Genomic DNA, 18,664 nt, shown 5'->3' on the forward strand with positions numbered 1-18,664 from the left:
GGCCGTTAGCTTTTGGGCACATTTTTGGAAAATAACATCACATGACAGAATTGACAAATGTCAAAATTGAAGCGGTGCTGGATCTCAATAGCAAACTGTATTTTCTAAGTTTTGTGTTATTTTGGAACAATTTTATTGGTTATAACAAATACGAATTTTTATTCTTCTATCATTTTCCCGCCTCTCAGTCCAAATTTGTTGAAAATTTTAATGTCTTTATTCTGCTGTTACTGTAAGCAGTCATTGTCTTCTGTACCAACATTTATCAATCATTTTCTATATAATTTCATTAACTAAGCAAGACACTTAAGGAAAAGCAAAAATTCAATTTTTATAGTAAGTGTTGAAAATTCCTGCCTTGCAAGGAGTTTCGGTTTGCAGGCTCGCGCATGAAATGCATGTCTGCTATTTATACGTTAGTGTAATTCATTATTATTGGATTAAGACTTCCTATTGAACAATTTATGATAGGATTAGGTATATATTTTTGATTACATCAGTCAAATTTCCTCAGCAAACCCGTAGTTTCAGTTTGCAGGGTTGCAGATCCATCAGTCCTGCGCTACCAACCGAGTGGACAAGGATAAGTACCCCGTAGGGGAATAAAAAGACAGTTTGCGGATCAACAACTGTGTATTCTCAATGATTCAAATGTCATCGGCATATGTGATGTTATTCTCAGTTTTTCCATTTATGATCACTCCTGGAATGCTAAATACAGATTGAACAACAAAGGTGACAGAATACAACCCTGATGTACCTCCTCTTGATCTCTATATGATAACTAAGATGCGGTTCAATTTTTACTACGGCCTTATGATTCGGATTCGGATATCTTGAAGTTGAAACAGTTTGGCACATCATCACTCAAGTCCTGACATCTCTCAATCAACCCTTTTACGAAACCTCTTCTGCGATTCACCAATTCTATGTTCCAACTTACTGGATATGGTTTCGTGTATTATGCGCAAGAATAATTTTAAAACGTGGCTCATAAAGCGATAGTCCGATGGTCACTGCATTTTGTTCTATTCTTCATTAGATGCACAAAAAAAAAAGATTTAAAGCAATCTTCTGGCATTATTCCAGTGTTATATACAATGTTGAAGAGTTCTGTCATTGTTTTAATTCGTGCATCTTCTAACAATTTAAATATTTTCTTGCTAATTTCAACTGGATCCGGCTAGATTGAAAGCGGAAAGCTTATTTTTCTGAATGTACTTAAAAATATTTTTCGATTTATTCCATAATTCTTCAAAATTATTTTCTGTAATGGTGAGCGTTTGCATCAGATCTTCTACTTCTCGTATATGCACTTTGTTTATTTCATTTTTCATTATGCCTGAGTGGTACGTCGATGCCAGGGTAATAGAGATTCTGAATCTCTTGCTGATCCAAATGTAATCAGTTTGGTTGGTGCAGGTGAATGCCAAGTGTACCGGTTCTTTGAGGAAGCATAGATAATGCATTAATGACTACCATTTGCTGCTCTAAGCAAAATGGAATTGCCTCAGACTATGCTCTGCTATAATGTCTTTCTGTTCTCTCTTTCCGATCTTTGCACCACTATGGTTACTATGATTTTGAGTTTGCTAAATTTAACCAAATTGTTTTTTATTAATGTGTCAGATATTTACCGCCTTTTACTTGCGTTGACGATTTAACGTCCCTATAATGACTTGATTACTTTCAGGTTAAATTTTATACTTCCTTCCTTGTTTTTAAAGGTTTAGCTCACAATCCGACAGTTTGTTTTCTAAATGCTGGTGGAAATCGAACACTTAATTATTGTGCCTATGATAATAATTCAGGCACCTCTGAAGCCAATATCAAAAAGTCGCTTTTTACTAACGGCTTCTAATTACCGATACGGCCGTTTGTCAATTCGACAGTTTTCAGTCAAGAGTGTCATTATTTTCTGAAAATGTGGCTCAGATCATCTTGAATTTTTCCGTGTTAGTATATGGATCGCTTTTTAGAAAGAAAAGAGCGCGAAAATAGCTACATGGGGAAATATCAACTCTCCATAGTTTAAAATTGGTTTCTTAACTGTTATATATGGTGGGATTCTAGCCTCTATAAAGCAAAACTCAATTAATGTTTAACCGATAATATAATTGCTTATACATAAATTTTATTGTAAATCAATGTAATTTTATTATTTTTACAAGGTATATCTGTCGGGATTTTATGCTCCATAAAGCAGAAATCAATCAATGTTTAAGCGATAATGTAATTAATTAAACATAAAGTTTTATTGCAAATCATTGTTACAATCGACTGTAGAGACTTTATGCTCCATAAAGCAGAAATCAATCAGTGCTTTTCGCGTTTTATTGCAATTCCATGATTTTCACAAATTTCGGTTTATTCGATTGCAGAAGAACGAAATGTGCAAGACCGTCTTGATTCTTGTGGCAACGAGTTTCCTATGGATTTCACAGGTGAAATCGACGGGTAAGGAGATAAATGAGGAAAATAAATGATTGCCGTTAGAGATATGGGAAAAAGTTGTTCCGAATATACTATTCTAATCAAATTTCATGACAAAATTCGAATTTTCGGTTTTCTTTATTATTATTAGTTTATTTCTTATTAAACAAACACGTGTTTCATGAAAAGTAATAATAATAACTTGTGAAATCATTAATGTACATCAGTTTTATAAATTGAGTCCTATTTAGTAAGCAGTTGCTTTTAAATGAAAAAAAAAAACAAAAACAAAATATTCACTATACAGTTTAACAGAAGACATCTACAACGTCTTCTCATTGCACGAGGAAATGCTTTTTTCAATGAAACTAAAAAATGAATATAAAAAAAACAACTTTTAATAAAATAACGAAAAAACAAAAAAAAAATGGACCATAAGGTTAGAATAATATTCAGAATAACATTTTCAAATAACTTTCTCTGATATCTCAACTCTAAGTAAAATATCGAAAATTACCGGTTTTTAAATTTAATTTTCAGTTGAATCTCTTAAAAAATGTGAATCATCAATCTGTATCACTGCTAAATAACCAAAACTTCAAATCTGTATCTATTTTAACAGCCAAAATGTAGGGTGTCTTCATCTTAAATGAGACACAATGTATATAGACTGGATCAAAATTAAGTGCAAAGATTTCAATGAGATGAAAATTTTACACTAGTTTCATACACGAACTCTATGTTCTAAAATTCTACTTTATATGTCTGTAATGGAAGTCGATTATTTTGAACTGTACACCATTTTTCAGTATTTTCTACCACAGTATACTGGGTGGCGCACAATGGATAGTCTACTAGTAGTATCTGGAGAACGGATTATCCAATATTCTTTAAATTATATAGAGTGATGTAAGAACAGGTGTTTTGTCGATATATTTTCAAGAATACCGTGTTACCGTTTCTATATAAACGTGGCAACATCTTGCTTAGTTTAAATGGAACTCCTCTGTTTTCAATAATAAAAAAATTATTTCATGAGTTTTTCCAGGAACTGTCAGGCATTCTCTCTTCTAAAATTTTGTACGGGAGTTCTAAAAACTAGCAACCTGTAATTGTTTAATTTTCGAATTTTAGGAAAAAAAAAGTTAATTGTGATTCAGTTTCTTTATACATATCTCTTTCCGTCTTTGAAACCAAAATACATTTTCATGATATTTGCGAAACACATTAAGTCTTTTCGAAGAAAGCTTCTCACATAGACAGAATGAAATGCGTAAAACTTCGTTTTCATTTTAAAATAGACTATCTTTTATGTATTAATGCTACTTGTGGAATAGAATATAAAGATGAAAAGATGTACTGGGGGTGCCTTCTAAAATAAGCAAGATGTTGCTAAGTTTATACAGAAGCGGCAACACGGGATATTTCAAAATATTTTAAAGCTTATAGAGCACATCATCCTAGATTACCCTTTATAATTTAAGGTAAATCCGCTAGTCGGTTCACCAAATATTTTGTCGTCATATATCTAGAAAACACAGTCGCATTCAGCAGGCACCTGATATTTTGACTATCATTAGTTAATCAAATTAAGCAAAAACAGAGTACTAATCACCATCATCAACCTTTTTCTCTTGTCCAACGTCGAGCATAAGCCTTCTAAAGTCTTTTTCATTCTAAAGTCTGCATCCAATTTTTTCTTTATACCTTTTTTATCCATAGATGTCCCTTACCCATCTGCCGTCCTGTAGTCTCGCAATGTGTACTGCCAATTTCAACTTTACTTTTGTGATATATTCTATTATATCTTCCCACTTTCGTTCTATGACGAATTTCTTCGTTTCTAATTCTATCTTGACGTTTTTGTGAGTATTAGCCTTTACGTTCCATAGGACGGGCAAAACGCACTGATTGAAAGCATTTCTTTTAAATGCAATAGCCTTTGAAGATATCTCTCAGTCAGATATCTTAGTCAGCTCCACCGTTTGGTTGTGTTTCTCATTACTTTGGTCTTCAGATAGTTTATACGTAAGCCGACTTGTAATATGGCTTGTTGTAATTTCCGAACCATGCCATTTCTGCAAAGCAGAGATGACAATAATACGCTCATCTTTTCCATGCAGGTTGATCATTTTAAAAGCGTACTCCAATTCCATTGTGCCGGCTTGTCTTTTAACTTTCTTGGTTGGAATCTACCTAGCATCTTCGTGTTGGTTCGTGTGGTTGATGTGGGGTTTTCCAAGATGTTCCTGATCAAATCTGAATATCTATGGTATATTCTACTTTGTTCCGGTGCTTTGAGAATAACAGGTTATTCAACAGTGTCGGAAGCATACGAAAACAAGAACTTGCGGTCTGTTGTCTTTTAGAGTCTATTCAATTAACGCTTTTAAACACAGTAGTTGATAGTTAGTTTGGTATCCATTGCGAATAACCGCCTGGTCCCTGGGCTGGAATAATTGCTGGAATAGACTGTTCCATCTTCTCCTCGATAACTTATTTTCTGAATCTCTTGTTGCATGTATTATTATGTCTTTTAGTGCGCTTAGATTCAACCATTATTCTTGTATTGCCTTTATTTTTTTGGTTTAATAAAATGTGTTTTTCTCTGCAAAATTGTCTCACTTCAATCAAAACAAAGTTTGAAGGTTACAATTCTTTCCTTATGAGCAAGTAATTCGAAATTATAAGTGACCGAAAGTTTGAGTTTCTTGTTTAAGCAGATCTTGATAATCACACGAATTGGAAACATTTGCCCACTAAGGATTGCGGAAAGGCGTCTCCAGCGGATAGACTCATCGGAGGTGAGCAGGCGAAACTTGGTCAATTTCCATGGATGGTTCTGATAAAATTTAATGGAGCGCTTTGCGGTGGGACATTACTCAACAAATATTACGCGTTGACTGCCGCTCACTGCTTCAATGAAACTGTTGAATAGTATGTAATACAAAAGTACTTTAGGGAAAAAACAATATATTATTAAAAAATCAGTACGGCTTTACTGCTGGGGTTGATACAATTGATGCCATGTATCAGCCTCTAACCTCATATCTTTAGGTTGTTGCTAATCGGTTCTTGTCTCAATAGGCTTACGGAAATTTATAACTGCTTGTTGCCTTTTCTTGTAGCATAACGGCGACCTTAGGAATTATTTTCAATAAACCTCCATATTGTGAGGGTGATGGTTGTGTCTCCACCGCACAAGTCATGAACATCAGTGAAGCTCACAAATCTGAGGATATTGACTTAGGTCTGCTTCAATTTTCTCAACCAGCTGAATATAACGGTAAATAAAACATAATTTATTTGTATCAGTTCTTTTATCTATTTTATTGACTTTCTTCTATCGATTTAAAAGACTAAATTTCACCCTTGAGTATGTATGAAGTTTCGTTTGCTGCTAGCACAACACCTTCTGGTAATTTTCATTACTTATTCATTAACTACGGATAATGGCTTATAATTGAAGACAAAAATGGTGCACAACTAACATTTCTTCAGGTGCACCGTACCCAATTTCGCACTAATGACTAATACGTAACACATATTTCTTAAAAAGGTTGCTATATTTATTGACTTTATAGTATTAATATTAAACAGATTTTTAATAATATTTGTTGCAAGTTATCTCCTTCACGTATTTGTATGAATTGAGTTTCATACGCTGTCTTAATTGTTAGGTGGAGTTCCATTCACTATTCTAGGGGATTAATACCTTCGGGCATGCATAGCGTGCTCAACGTAAGATTATCCACTAACCGGTCTGAAAATGAGAGGACCTACCAAAAAGTTTAATGCAAAGGTTTTTTATAACTACATAAATGATTTCTGTTTGTTTTTTCTGGTCAAATACAAATATTTAAAATACAATATTCGGAGCATTTGGTCCGTTCTGGCTAAATGAAGTTAGTGACTAAAATCGCGTTTGTTGTTAAACTTGTTCCATCATATATTATGGCCAAAAATTCAAAATGGAAAACTAGTATGCATTGCTTTTAGATTTTGGTTTTTTGTTAATTTAAATATTATTTATAGTATATTTTGCAACAAGTGTGGTAAACAGCATTTGAGAGAATAATTCGACAATTTGACAAATATTATACGGGAGGTGCCAATTTGAAAAATACAGTCATTCACAAACAGCGAAACGTGGCAACATTTTCATGTTCAATGCTTACTTCCAAAATAAACTTTAGCCCTCTTTATGATATATATTAAAATCGATCGATCATAAATCTGTGAACTCGTATTGGAAAGGCGCCTCCGAACGTGTAGGGCGCTGCAATTAAAATAAAAAAGTTTATGCTTGGAATGGAACACCCTGTTTACATGAAAACTATGTAATTAAGAAGTTTGAGCACTATAAGAAGCCTACATAACAAACAACACTCCGATGAGCTCGTCTTACGTCGATCAAGCTGCACAGGGATATTTTTTATATTTGCGTACCAACCTACAGGGGCTAAGAGAAATAACCGAGAAAAACTTGTAACACAAAAATTGCATAATTTGTTCGGTTCATGGCAAAGTTGAGAAACATTACCAAGTTTTTTATTTTTAATTGAAGCAACCTAAATATTTTCTGTTACAACAAAAGATCTTTTTCACATGATTTCACTGAAACACTCAGTTAAAAAAATGGGTTACTCCTTTTTTATTTCAGCAATAATACTAACTAAACTGAGTGGAAAAAAGAGGGCCGTTTTTAGAAATGAAGACGACACAAATATTTTGTTTTCTTTCTTTTATGAAAATTTACTAAAAATGAAATTAATTTTATTACTTTTTAGTAAATCTTTTTAGAAGGAAGGAAAATTCAAGAGTCACAATACATAAATGAGTATTCCGATTTTTGGGAAAAATTATTTTTACTGATAAAGCCACCTTTACTATGACAGTTATATTAAATCGAAAAAGTAAGCATTATTAAAAATACAGCAATGGCCGGATTTAAACCCTCAAAATATACGAATGTTGAATCAAAAAAAAATCATTCTCAATAGACTCTATTTTGAATGCGAGTGGATATATACAAAACACGTAACCATTTACTTCACGTAATATTTTCATTGTCGTGCCTTTAATTATAGTTGTTATCGGTTTTATTATCGTTTGTTGTTGATGTTATGTTCTATAACATTTTTAGAAATATTGGTTAATTAATACTTACTGCAATAAAAAAACGAACTACTTGAAGCTTTTCTTACTCTCAGTAACCTATTTTTCAAACTGAATTTGCGCAACGCCTGGCCAACTCCATCAACATTTGTTTGAAATTTGCAAAAAAAAATACCGAAAAAAATTATACACTGGAACTTGATCTATCACCTCTTCAAGCATTCTAGGTAATTCTCCTAGGAGAAAATGTAAATAAAAGTTTTCGCCACGGTCGCAGGCTGCGAAAAAAGTGAATTAATGAAACATCAAAAATAGAATAACTTAGGATGGTTCTGAAGGCCAACAACTTATTTTAAGGTAACAAAGGGTAATACGACAATGAGCTTTATAAACTGTAATTTATTCGGGATTTACTAAAAAATTAACTATTCAAATCAGTAGATGTTTTTTCTTCTGCTTTAGTTAATTGCGGTTCCGATTACGACCTTTATCTATTTTATATACAGTGACTGAGAGCTTAAATGATGCAGTAGCTACAACAAAAACAAAATGTTTTCGGCACCTATTTATTTATTTGGAAAAAAACTAGTTTTCGAAATTAAGTTGAGAAAGAGTCTTCAAAAAAATTATGGATCACTTTTCATCTTAAACATGCATTGCCATGACGAGTAATTATTAAATTTTTTTCAGAAATTGTAGTTCCACAACCCGTTGTTAAATAAATTCTTTTTATTGAGTGAAAACCTGTCTTCAAACGTTTAACCTCGTGTCTAACTAAATAGGAAACAATTGCATTAAGAAATCAAAGCAAAATCGGCTATATAAATTTCAAACAGAACTGAATTTCTTAGAACACTCTTTACCAACTCAAATTTAATTAGTTTACGCAATAGGTCAGAGTTTTGATTAAACCTTTTACGATGAAACATAGGTAGGAGGTTTGGAGTAATTTTTTTTTTGTCCAGAAAACGTCCAACCGATCTGCTTGCCTCGTGGAGATATCGTCGACCATCCAGAAAACTACTTAACCATGGGCAAGCATTTTTTAACTGTATCCGGATGGGGTTACGTAAATCATAGAGAAAAAATTTTATCACCATATCTTATGTATGGGAAATTTGGCTTTGTTGACAATTACGATTATCCAAATTGCTGCGGCCCAGATAAACTAGTAGTAAGCGTTGGAGGTAAGTTTGGTAGATAAACGGAGCGTTTATATATATATATATATATATATATATATATATATATATATATATATATATATATATATATATATATATATATATATATATATATATATATATATATATATATATATATATATATATATATATATATATATATATATATATATATATATATATATATATATATATATATATATATATATATATATATATATATATATATATATATATATATATATATATATATATATATATATATATATATATATATATGATGACACTATATTCCGGGATATCATCCGTTCGCTCGTTGAACTCCGACTGGAATCCTGCAAATCCTGCATTCGACTGGAATCCTGCAGACGTTTCGCCAAAATCTCACTTGGCATCTTCAATGCTCGCGCTCCGAAAACACTTCGAACACGAACAGTGAGCGAACGGATGATATCCCGGAATATAATGTCATCACATTTTTCCATCCGTGAATCAATACGTGAGAATATATATATATATATATATATATATATATATATATATATATATATATATATATATATATATATATATATATATATATATATATATATATATATATATATATATATATATACACAAACAAACTGTTAATTATTGGGATCACCCCAACTTCGATGGATCGCCGTAAAGGGAGCAATAAAAGATGTTGAAGCTCAAAGCAAACATCATCTTTTATTGCTCCCTTTACGGCGATCCATCGAAGTTGGGGTGATCCCAATAATTAACAGTTTGTTTGTGTGTTACCAGTAGCCCCGTTACTGTCCTTCGCTTCTTATATATATATATATATATATATATATATATATATATATATATATATATATATATATATATATATATATATATATATATATATATATATATATGATGACACTATATTCCGGGATATCATCCGTTCGCTCGTTGAACTCCGACTGGAATCCTGCATCCGACTGGAATCCTGCAAATCTTGCATCCGACTGGAATCCTGCAGACGTTTCGCCAAAATCTCACTTGGCATCTTCAATGCTCGCGTTCCGAAAACACTTCGAACACTGGGAGGTTATCGGCGGTGCGTGCGGTATTTATTATATTTATAAATACCGCACGCACCGCCGATAACCTCCCAGTGTTCGAAGTGTTTTCGGAACGCGAGCATTGAAGATGCCAAGTGAGATTTTGGCGAAACGTCTGCAGGATTCCAGTCGGATGCAAGATTTGCAGGATTCCAGTCGGATGCAGGATTCCAGTCGGAGTTCAACGAGCGAACGGATGATATCCCGGAATATAGTGTCATCACATTTTTCCATCCGTGAATCAATACGTGAGAATATATATATATATATATATATATATATATATATATATATATATATATATATATATATATATATATATATATATATATATATATATATATATATATATATATATATATATATATATATATATATATATATATATATATATATATATATATATATATATATATATATATATATATATATATATATATATATATATATATATATATATATATATATATATATATATATAGTAGCTATTATCGGACCTACAAACATCCCCTCTAGCCTTAATTTTACGTGAGGAATCTCCTTTACAGTAATGTCACACGCATAATACCCAGCACATAATATAGTTTGCATACCTGGGAGAATAACGAGATTGTTTGATGGTGGTTTAAGGAAAACAAATGCTGAAGACAATATTATGTTTTGCAGTTTTTTAGTAAATTGTAATGAATAAATTTAAAAGTTAATTAATGTAATTACACTTCTTAGCGTTATTTCGAATCACTCCGCATCTCTTACACTCTCTCAAAATGTTTTTTTTTTGAGGGAACGGAACAAATATTTGTTACGGAGATTCCGGATCGCCGGCGGTGCAACTACAGAAGTTAGACGAAGGTCCTGAAAGGTATTTTCTTCTGGGGGTCACATCTGCCATAAGCGCGGATAGGACGTGCGAAGAAACTGTCGGCGTTCTCGTAAATATAGCTCACGTATTGGAGTGGATACTGGATCATGTCAATAAATCGTAATACAAAAAGGATATAATGAAATAAAAACGCACTATAATATTTGTTTTTTTTCTTCCAAAAGAGCTAATATACATAAACTAATTAGACACTAAAATCTCTAAAAAATGAGCTTCTAATTTGCTAGCTTTGTTTAGCAAATTCTTATTCCGTATTGGATACCAAGAGAAGCTTCTTAATTTACTATGCTCAGTTTTTATATGAGAATCTGCTGGAGTGGTCCATGCAATCCGGTGTTTTCTTAGCGTCTTGAGTGTACTCATTCACTTATAGGGTCTTTTTTAAATAGTGACGAAGAGATAGTAAATGAACTTAGTTGCGTTTTTTTCCTATATGACCTATCGCGACATCACCTACTATCACGAAGTTAACCCGACCTTTTTTTTCTTTGGAATATAAATGGCAAATTACAAGACCTATGAAGTTTCAGCATTAGTTGAAGCCGCTCGATAAGTGCAAGAACAACATATAACTATTTATAGCAGCAGTAAGCAACGTTAAATATCATGTTGCCTTATAGCCTTTAAAGCCTTAAAAAAAATTGAGAAAAAATTACTCCTTCAATCGATTGTCAGCACCATTGGTTCTATAACATATTCTCTAGCAAAATAACTAGCTTCTTATATTAAAACCATTTATCAAGAAAACCGATTGTTTCGTAATTAATTTTCTTTCAGTTCACTGAACGATCAAAATCCATGACATTATCCTAACAATATTTTGGTTAGTTTCGACGTAAAATCGCTTCAAGAATTCAGAATCAAACCTTCTCATGTTAATTGAAGAATGCTTGTCCATGAATTGTTTCAACACCATCGACGTTTTCTTGGCCATCTTGGAACACCTTGCATCACTTATAAACATTTTTTTTCTCAAAGTATATTCACCATATGCAGTTGTCAACATTTCAAGTGTTTTGGTTAGTGTTGGTTTGTTCAAGTGTTTTGCAGCACTGTATTCCATTTTTTACACAAAATTTTATGCAAATTCTTTGCTCCATTTGCTCCAAAAAATATTATAATTATAAAAGTCACCTTACTTTTTCATCGTAGCTTGTATTAAGCGTTCCATCGCAAAATACTTTTCACCACAACCTTCCAAAAACAATGAGCGAGACAGCCAATCCATACTTCCCACGTCAAATGTTCTTAAGAAATATTAAGAAATATAACGTTTAAACCTACTACTACGATATTTCCGTATCCCTCAGATATAACTCCAAACTTGAATTTTTAAATCGAGGGACAATTTTTCTTCATTGAAATTAAAACTAGTACAAAGTACTTAACGAAAAAATATAAGTAACAAATAACAAATGTTTTTTGCTTATTAAATTATCAATGTTATTATTATTAGTATATATTTATTATTAAACAATGTTCTGCACATCATTATTACTATAAAATAATTTTTTATATGTTTCCGTTTTCTACGACTTTTCGTTTAAATCTTTAATCCGTATGAACAACCTATGTCGCAAAAATAGTATTCATGCAGGTGTGGTAAACGGAGTTTGAGTCACGAGTTACTAGTTTATTTGAACATTTTAAAGCACATCAATTTTGACGTTTGTAAATTCCGACTTTTATCTCAGTTTTGCAAAAATATACCCAAAAACTAACATTCTTATAAAAAGTATAATATGCATCACGTTTGGTAAACTTTTTGCATAATATACTATAATAGTATTGCATTGTGTGTTTATCTTACATCTAGATCGCAATAGCAAAGTATGTTTTCAAAAATTTTGTCTTATTTTAGAACAATTACATTGGTTATAACAAATACGAATTTTTACTCCTCTATCATTTTCCCGTCTCTCTATCCAAATTTTCTGAAATTCGTTTCTGTAGAAAATTGAAAATGATACGTTTTTTATAAAATTTAATGTCTTCATTCTGCTGTTATTGCAAACAGAAATTGTATTTTGAGTCAACATTTATCAATCATTTTCTATATAATTTCGTAAAAAAAAGTAGTAAAAAATATTTCGTGAACTTTGCAAGACATTTGAGGAAAAACCTAGCAGGCTCCTGCATTAAAAGCACATCTACCATTTATACGTTAATGTAATTGATCATTATTTGATTAAGACTCTTCCTATTGAACCATTTAGGTATATATTTTTGATTTTGCATTCAGACTTAGCGTGCAATGTCAAATAAAGCAATATTAAGAAACGCCTTAACAAGTGACAACAGCTCATTTGATTTTTTTTTGTTTTATCTAAAATGTATAGTTTTTTTAAATCAGAAACGGTATATATTAAGAAAAAAATGAATGAGATAAAAATGGTGCTAAATAAATAAATAAAAAGTTATAAATAAATAAATTAAAATAAATATATTTTCTGTCTTTCCATAAGTTGCTCCTAAAATTTAAGAAGTGTCGTCCAATTCAATCAGCTCCACTTTTTAAAAAACATTGAGAGTGTGTTTTTATAATAGTAATACTTCCTGAATATTTTAGTGTTGATTATTCTAAACAAGAACTCACCTCCTTAAATTTTTCGTATTTGTTTTAAAATACCCTGCTTACATACCATTTCTACCTACCTAGTTCACTAAGAATTATTAATTGAGAAATACATTTTAGCGACCCTTGTGTATCTAAGATTAATGAATAAAACTCGGTTCCATCTTTTGACAGATATTGTCAAACCAAATTGTTTACCAAGCGGCGAGATCATAGAACACCCACAGAATTACTTGGGAGTAGGATCGGACGTAAGAGTAGCTGGATGGGGTGCGACATACTATTCGAAACGGCAATAAGCTAGTAGATTTGGACGAGTGTTGAAAGACAATTTGCGAGTCGTTCTTATACTTACTATGCACTCGGTGGAGATATTACCTATTCATATTTTCTTTTGGATGGTCCGTGATATTATCAATATTATTGAATTAAATGTAAACTGAACTTCATCGACCATTTAATTGCCCACTGCATAGCGTAATTTCCAATTCCGAGCGAGATTTTTAGAATCTTTAAAATACATTTTAAAATAGTCGAAAGCATTCCATTCACTGCGGTCTTAACTGTGTCCCTTGCTTAAGGCTCCTCGATATGTGGTGCTTGAAACTTATTCGCGAGTCTTCAGAACACTGAGAGGTACATTTATTTATGTATTTAGACAGCGAGACTAGGCATCTTAGTAAGGGGTGCTTTTTTTCGATGTATAGAACTTTAAGTTGCAATAAAACAACGATGGATTTTATTTATCCGAAAGATAATCTTGTGGCATTACATTTTAAATATGATTTCTGGCATATGACCGTCACGGCTGGCGCGGATGTAGTCCAATCTGGACGTCCAATTTTCGATGACATTTTCCAACATTTGTGGCCGTATATCGGCAATAACATGGCGAATGTTGTCTTCCAAATGGTCAAACGTTTGTGGCTTATCCGCATTGACCAATGATTTAACATAGCCCCACAGAAAGTAGTCTAGCGGTGTTAAATCACAAGATCTTGGAGGCCAATTCACAGGTCCAAAACGTGAAATTAAGCGGTCACCAAACGTGTCTTTCGATACATCGATTGTGGCACGAGCTGTGTGACATGTTGCGCCGTCTTGTTGAAACCACATCTCCTGGACATCACGGTTATTCAATTCAGGAATGAAAGAGTTAGTAATCATAGCTCTATACCAATCACCATTGACTGTAACGTTCTGGCCATCATCGTTTTGGAAGAAGTACGGACCAATGATTCCACCAGCCCATAAAGCGCACCAAACAGTCAGTTTTTCTGGATGTAACGGTGTTTCGACATACCCTTGAGGATTAGCTTCGCTCCAAATGCGGCAGTTTTGTTTGTTGACATAGCCATTCAACCAGAAATGCGCTTCATCGATAAACAAAATTCGTTTATGAAAATCGGGAACAACGGCAATCTCGAGTTGGATTTTGTAAGCACGTAAACCAAGATCCTTCCGCAAAATCTTCCATAAAGTAGATGGACACAGATCCAATTTCTGTGCTCGATGGCGGATGGACTCATTCGGGTCTTCCTCAATGCTACGCTCTACAGCAGCAATAGCTTCTTCTGTGCGCACCGTACGGCATCTCTGGGGATGCGAGTTATCAATAAGAGTAAACGTGATGCGAAAACGTTCCATGATTAATCGAATTAACTGCTCTGATGGTCGATTTTGTCGACGATAAAATGGACGTAGTGCGCGATACGTATTCCGCACAGAACCATTATTTTCTAAATAAAATTGCACTATTTGCAAGCGTTGTTCAGCCGTGAGTCTATTCATGATGAATTGCCAAACCAAATTGAGAATAAATCACTCGACAGCTGTTAAATCGGTCGCCATCTTGAACAGTAATGCCAACTTAAAGTTCTATACATCGGAAAAAAACACCCATTATTTGTAAAAAGTTTTTCTCAAGCGCGTCTTTACCAAAGGTTTAGGATTAGCTTAATAATAAATTAAAAATAGAGGGTCCATTTAAATAGATGCTGGATTTGAGGAGGTTACGGCGAGAATGCTTGTTGACGTTATTGCTATAACCTCAGGAAATATGATCTTATTACTGACTATCTAAAACAGCCTAATTGGTTGAATCTCTCTCAAACGTACTACTTATACCTTGTCGATCTAGTACATAAAATTAAAAACACTGCGCATTAAAATGGTCCAACATCCACCAGATTGTTACACGGCACCGCAAGTTCTACCCTAATCCCGAGAACAATACTGTCAGATTTCATAGATCCTATAATATAATGCTATTAAATTTGAAAATGATGAACTGTTAAAGCCTGTCCATCTGATAAGTAGTTTATAAATAATTTCAAAGATGAATTCTTAATGAGGAGAGGATCGACTTTTTCTTTAATTTATATGTAAGCGTTAAAGTATAATTCTTACAATGTCTTCTTAGAGGTGGTTAGATGAGAAGGTATGATGGACCCCCCTAAGTATCTTCCTCTATGCATTACATACCCCTACAATACAGTGGGGTTCTGAAGCGTCTCAATTAGACTCGCCTACTCAAATGCCAACCTCGCCTTTACTTGGCGAACCCTGTTTTCACAAACAAGGCTTTGACGACCGAGTATAGGCGGTATAACCTAAGGATAGCACAGAGCAAATGCCGTCGCTATATGTGGAAGAAAGAGGGACCCCACTGCATCACGTTACATATAAAGACATCCCAAGAATCATCATGAATGATGAAACAATCATGGGCATTAGACAATTTAACAAGTCGGACGATCCAACAAGCAATTGGCGCTGCTTGGGGTGCGGGCCTGACAGTGTGAAATTGGCTACCGGCCATATGGGTGTAGGAGACCAGGCATCTCATGGAAAGAGGGCTACTGGAATGAAACTGTACACTACAACGAAGAAATCCACCTGAAATTTGTCATATCATGTCTGATAGTTGGCATCGCAGAGACACATTGGAAGGGATAGGGCTATTTCACTAGCAACAACAATAACACGGTGTACTATTCAGGTCATGAATCGGCTGCAAGAAACTGAGTTGCGGTGATAGTAGGTACGCACAGCAATAAAGCTGTTAAAGAATACATAGCAGTGAGTGATCGAATCATAGTGCTTAGATTCGAATCAAGGCCCTTGAATCTTAACATCATACAAGTCTATCCACTGACAATCGATGCAACAGAGGAGGTTGTGGATGCATTTTACGAAGATTTGGGAAATGGGCTCGAAAGACTACCAACTAGAGACATGACCCTGACTAATACCAAGGTTGGTTCCACCATGGAAAATAATGATATAAGAAACACTGTTGCCAAGTATGGTCTAGGGGAAAAAACCAAAGAGGAGAACGACTAATCGATTTCTATGCTGAAAATAATCTATTTATTTCAAATACTGGTTTTTAACACCACCCAAGGCGTTTGTGCACGTGAAGGTCACCACGAGAGATCTACAGAAATCAAATAGATTTGATACTTATCGAAAGCCGCTTTAGATCATCGATTAAAGACGTAAGAACATTTGCAGGCAACGATTGTGGCAGTGATCCACAGTTCCTGGCAGCAGAAGTCCGCATGAAAATGAGATATAAAATGAATAAAAAACTGAACACAGAAATTGGTCACTAAAGGAAAACACCGTACATAAAGATGTAGCCAAAAACAATCTACGGGAAATCACCGCCAACACAGATGACACTTCAAACTCTAAATGAGAAAAGATAAAACGTGCAATTACCGATGCAAGTGAGAAAGCTAAAATCGAAAGGACTGACCATCGAAGAAACTATAAATGAATGTGGTAAGTTCTATAAAAAGATCAAACGAACGTGCAGAGACGACAAAAACAAAGATCTAAGCAATATATGCCAAGAAATCGAAGCATACCAGAACAAAAATGAGACCAGAGATCTGTTTATGAAGACCAAACAACTAACGCGAAAATTAGCCCCAAACCACAATAGTATAAGATCGGAAGATGATAATTCTAAGGGACACAAATAAAATACTGGAACGATCAAAATCATATTGTCAGCAACTCATGCCTCATCCGGAAGCTACAGAAGATATTGCAGAGGAGATAGCAAATGTTTTAGATCTTGAACCTGGCGTCTTACCGCACAGGAGAGAGAGGTATAACATTACTTCATGAACGGTGAAAGAGCATTTGGTGCACATGTACATGGCCAGAGGACTGGACAATCTCTGTGTACATACCCCTACACAAGAAAGGGTCAAAAGAAATTTGCGACAACTATCGCAGCATCGCGTTAATACCTCATGCGAGTAGATAGTGCTACAGCTAATTCTGGAGACACTTAAGGTACACCTGCTGCCTGATATACCCGAAGAACAGGCCGGGTTTGTTCCTGGTCGTGTCACCAGAGAGCAGATTGTTAATATCAGGCAAATAATAGAAAAATCACGAGAGTTTAATGTTTGCTGCCTATATCTGTTTTATAGACCATAGCAAAGAATTAGATGGCAGGATGTATGGGGGTATCTCTCCCAAATGGGTACCCCAGAACACCTCATTAAACTATTAAAAGGTCTATATCAAAATAACACTGTGTTGCGAGTCCACTTGTGTTTAACATGTATGGCGAGTGTATAATTCGTAAAGCCACAGAAGGTTGGGAAGGAGGTATCTCTGTGGGTGGTAGAACGATTAATAATCTTAGGTATGCTTACGATACTACTTTATTTGCCGGCACGAGCAAGAAATAATGGAACTGTTGCAGCGAGTCGAGACTGCTAGTAGCGAGGCAGGACTGACCATTAACAGATTAAAGACAAAGATAATGATTATCGATTAAGAAAATTAATGGTATAGATGTCGTTAATCAGTTCGTGTATCTTGGCTCTGTCACAACTAATTCAGGAAATCAAAAGGCGGTCAGCAAAACTATGATATTCTCAGTCTTCCTTTATGCATTGGAGTGCTGGACACTCAAGGAAACAGACAAAAGTACTAACGATGCTTTTGAAATGTGTTACTCATGAAAGATACTGCGCAGATCATGGGCACAAAGAAGAACGAACGAATTAATTTTAAACCAGTTAAAGATTAAAAGAAGACTGCGCACCATCGTCTCCGAACGAATAACATCCTTTTTTGGAAATATCGTTAAAAGAAACGGACTGCAAAAACTCACTATTCAAGGGAAGGTGCAAGGAACGAGAAGCCGAAGAAGATCTCCAGTCAGATATGTGGACCTCATTGTCAAGGAAACCGGAGTACAGCTCTGTTTAGAATGTTTTTGAACCGCTGAAGACGGGTGGAAATGGAAAGACCTCACAGATCATAGATCATGATGGTTGATCGTCCGAAACGGGTGACCAAATAAGAAGAACAGTACTAATAAGGACATTGTGAAATAAATTGA

The 18,664-nt window shown here is 34.0% G+C and overlaps 1 protein-coding gene across 1 annotated transcript; it reads left to right on the forward strand.

The window, feature by feature from the left end:
- Window positions 1-2,328: 2,328 nt before the first annotated feature.
- Window positions 2,329-10,844, forward strand: LOC132704100 (testisin-like). Its single transcript, XM_060673871.1, has 5 exons — window positions 2,329-2,457; window positions 5,157-5,370; window positions 5,562-5,719; window positions 8,517-8,738; window positions 10,616-10,844. The coding sequence occupies exons 1-5, from the start codon at window positions 2,391-2,393 to the stop codon at window positions 10,816-10,818; spliced, it is 864 nt and encodes a 287-aa protein (XP_060529854.1). The 5' UTR covers window positions 2,329-2,390; the 3' UTR covers window positions 10,819-10,844.
- Window positions 10,845-18,664: the final 7,820 nt, after the last annotated feature.

This window comes from Cylas formicarius, unplaced genomic scaffold (assembly GCF_029955315.1).
Source record: "Cylas formicarius isolate icCylForm1 unplaced genomic scaffold, icCylForm1.1 PGA_scaffold_10__41_contigs__length_53128322, whole genome shotgun sequence".
NCBI lineage: Eukaryota > Metazoa > Arthropoda > Insecta > Coleoptera > Brentidae > Cylas > Cylas formicarius.

Coding starts and splice junctions, on each gene's coding strand:
- LOC132704100 (XM_060673871.1), top strand. CDS start 2,391: ATGTGCAAGACCGTCTTGATTCTTGTGGCAACGAGTTTCCTATGGATT. Junction 5,371..5,561: donor TTCAATGAAACTGTTGAATA/GTATGTAATACA, acceptor CTTTTCTTGTAG/CATAACGGCGACCTTAGGAA. Junction 8,739..10,615: donor ACTAGTAGTAAGCGTTGGAG/GTAAGTTTGGTA, acceptor TTTTTTTTTGAG/GGAACGGAACAAATATTTGT.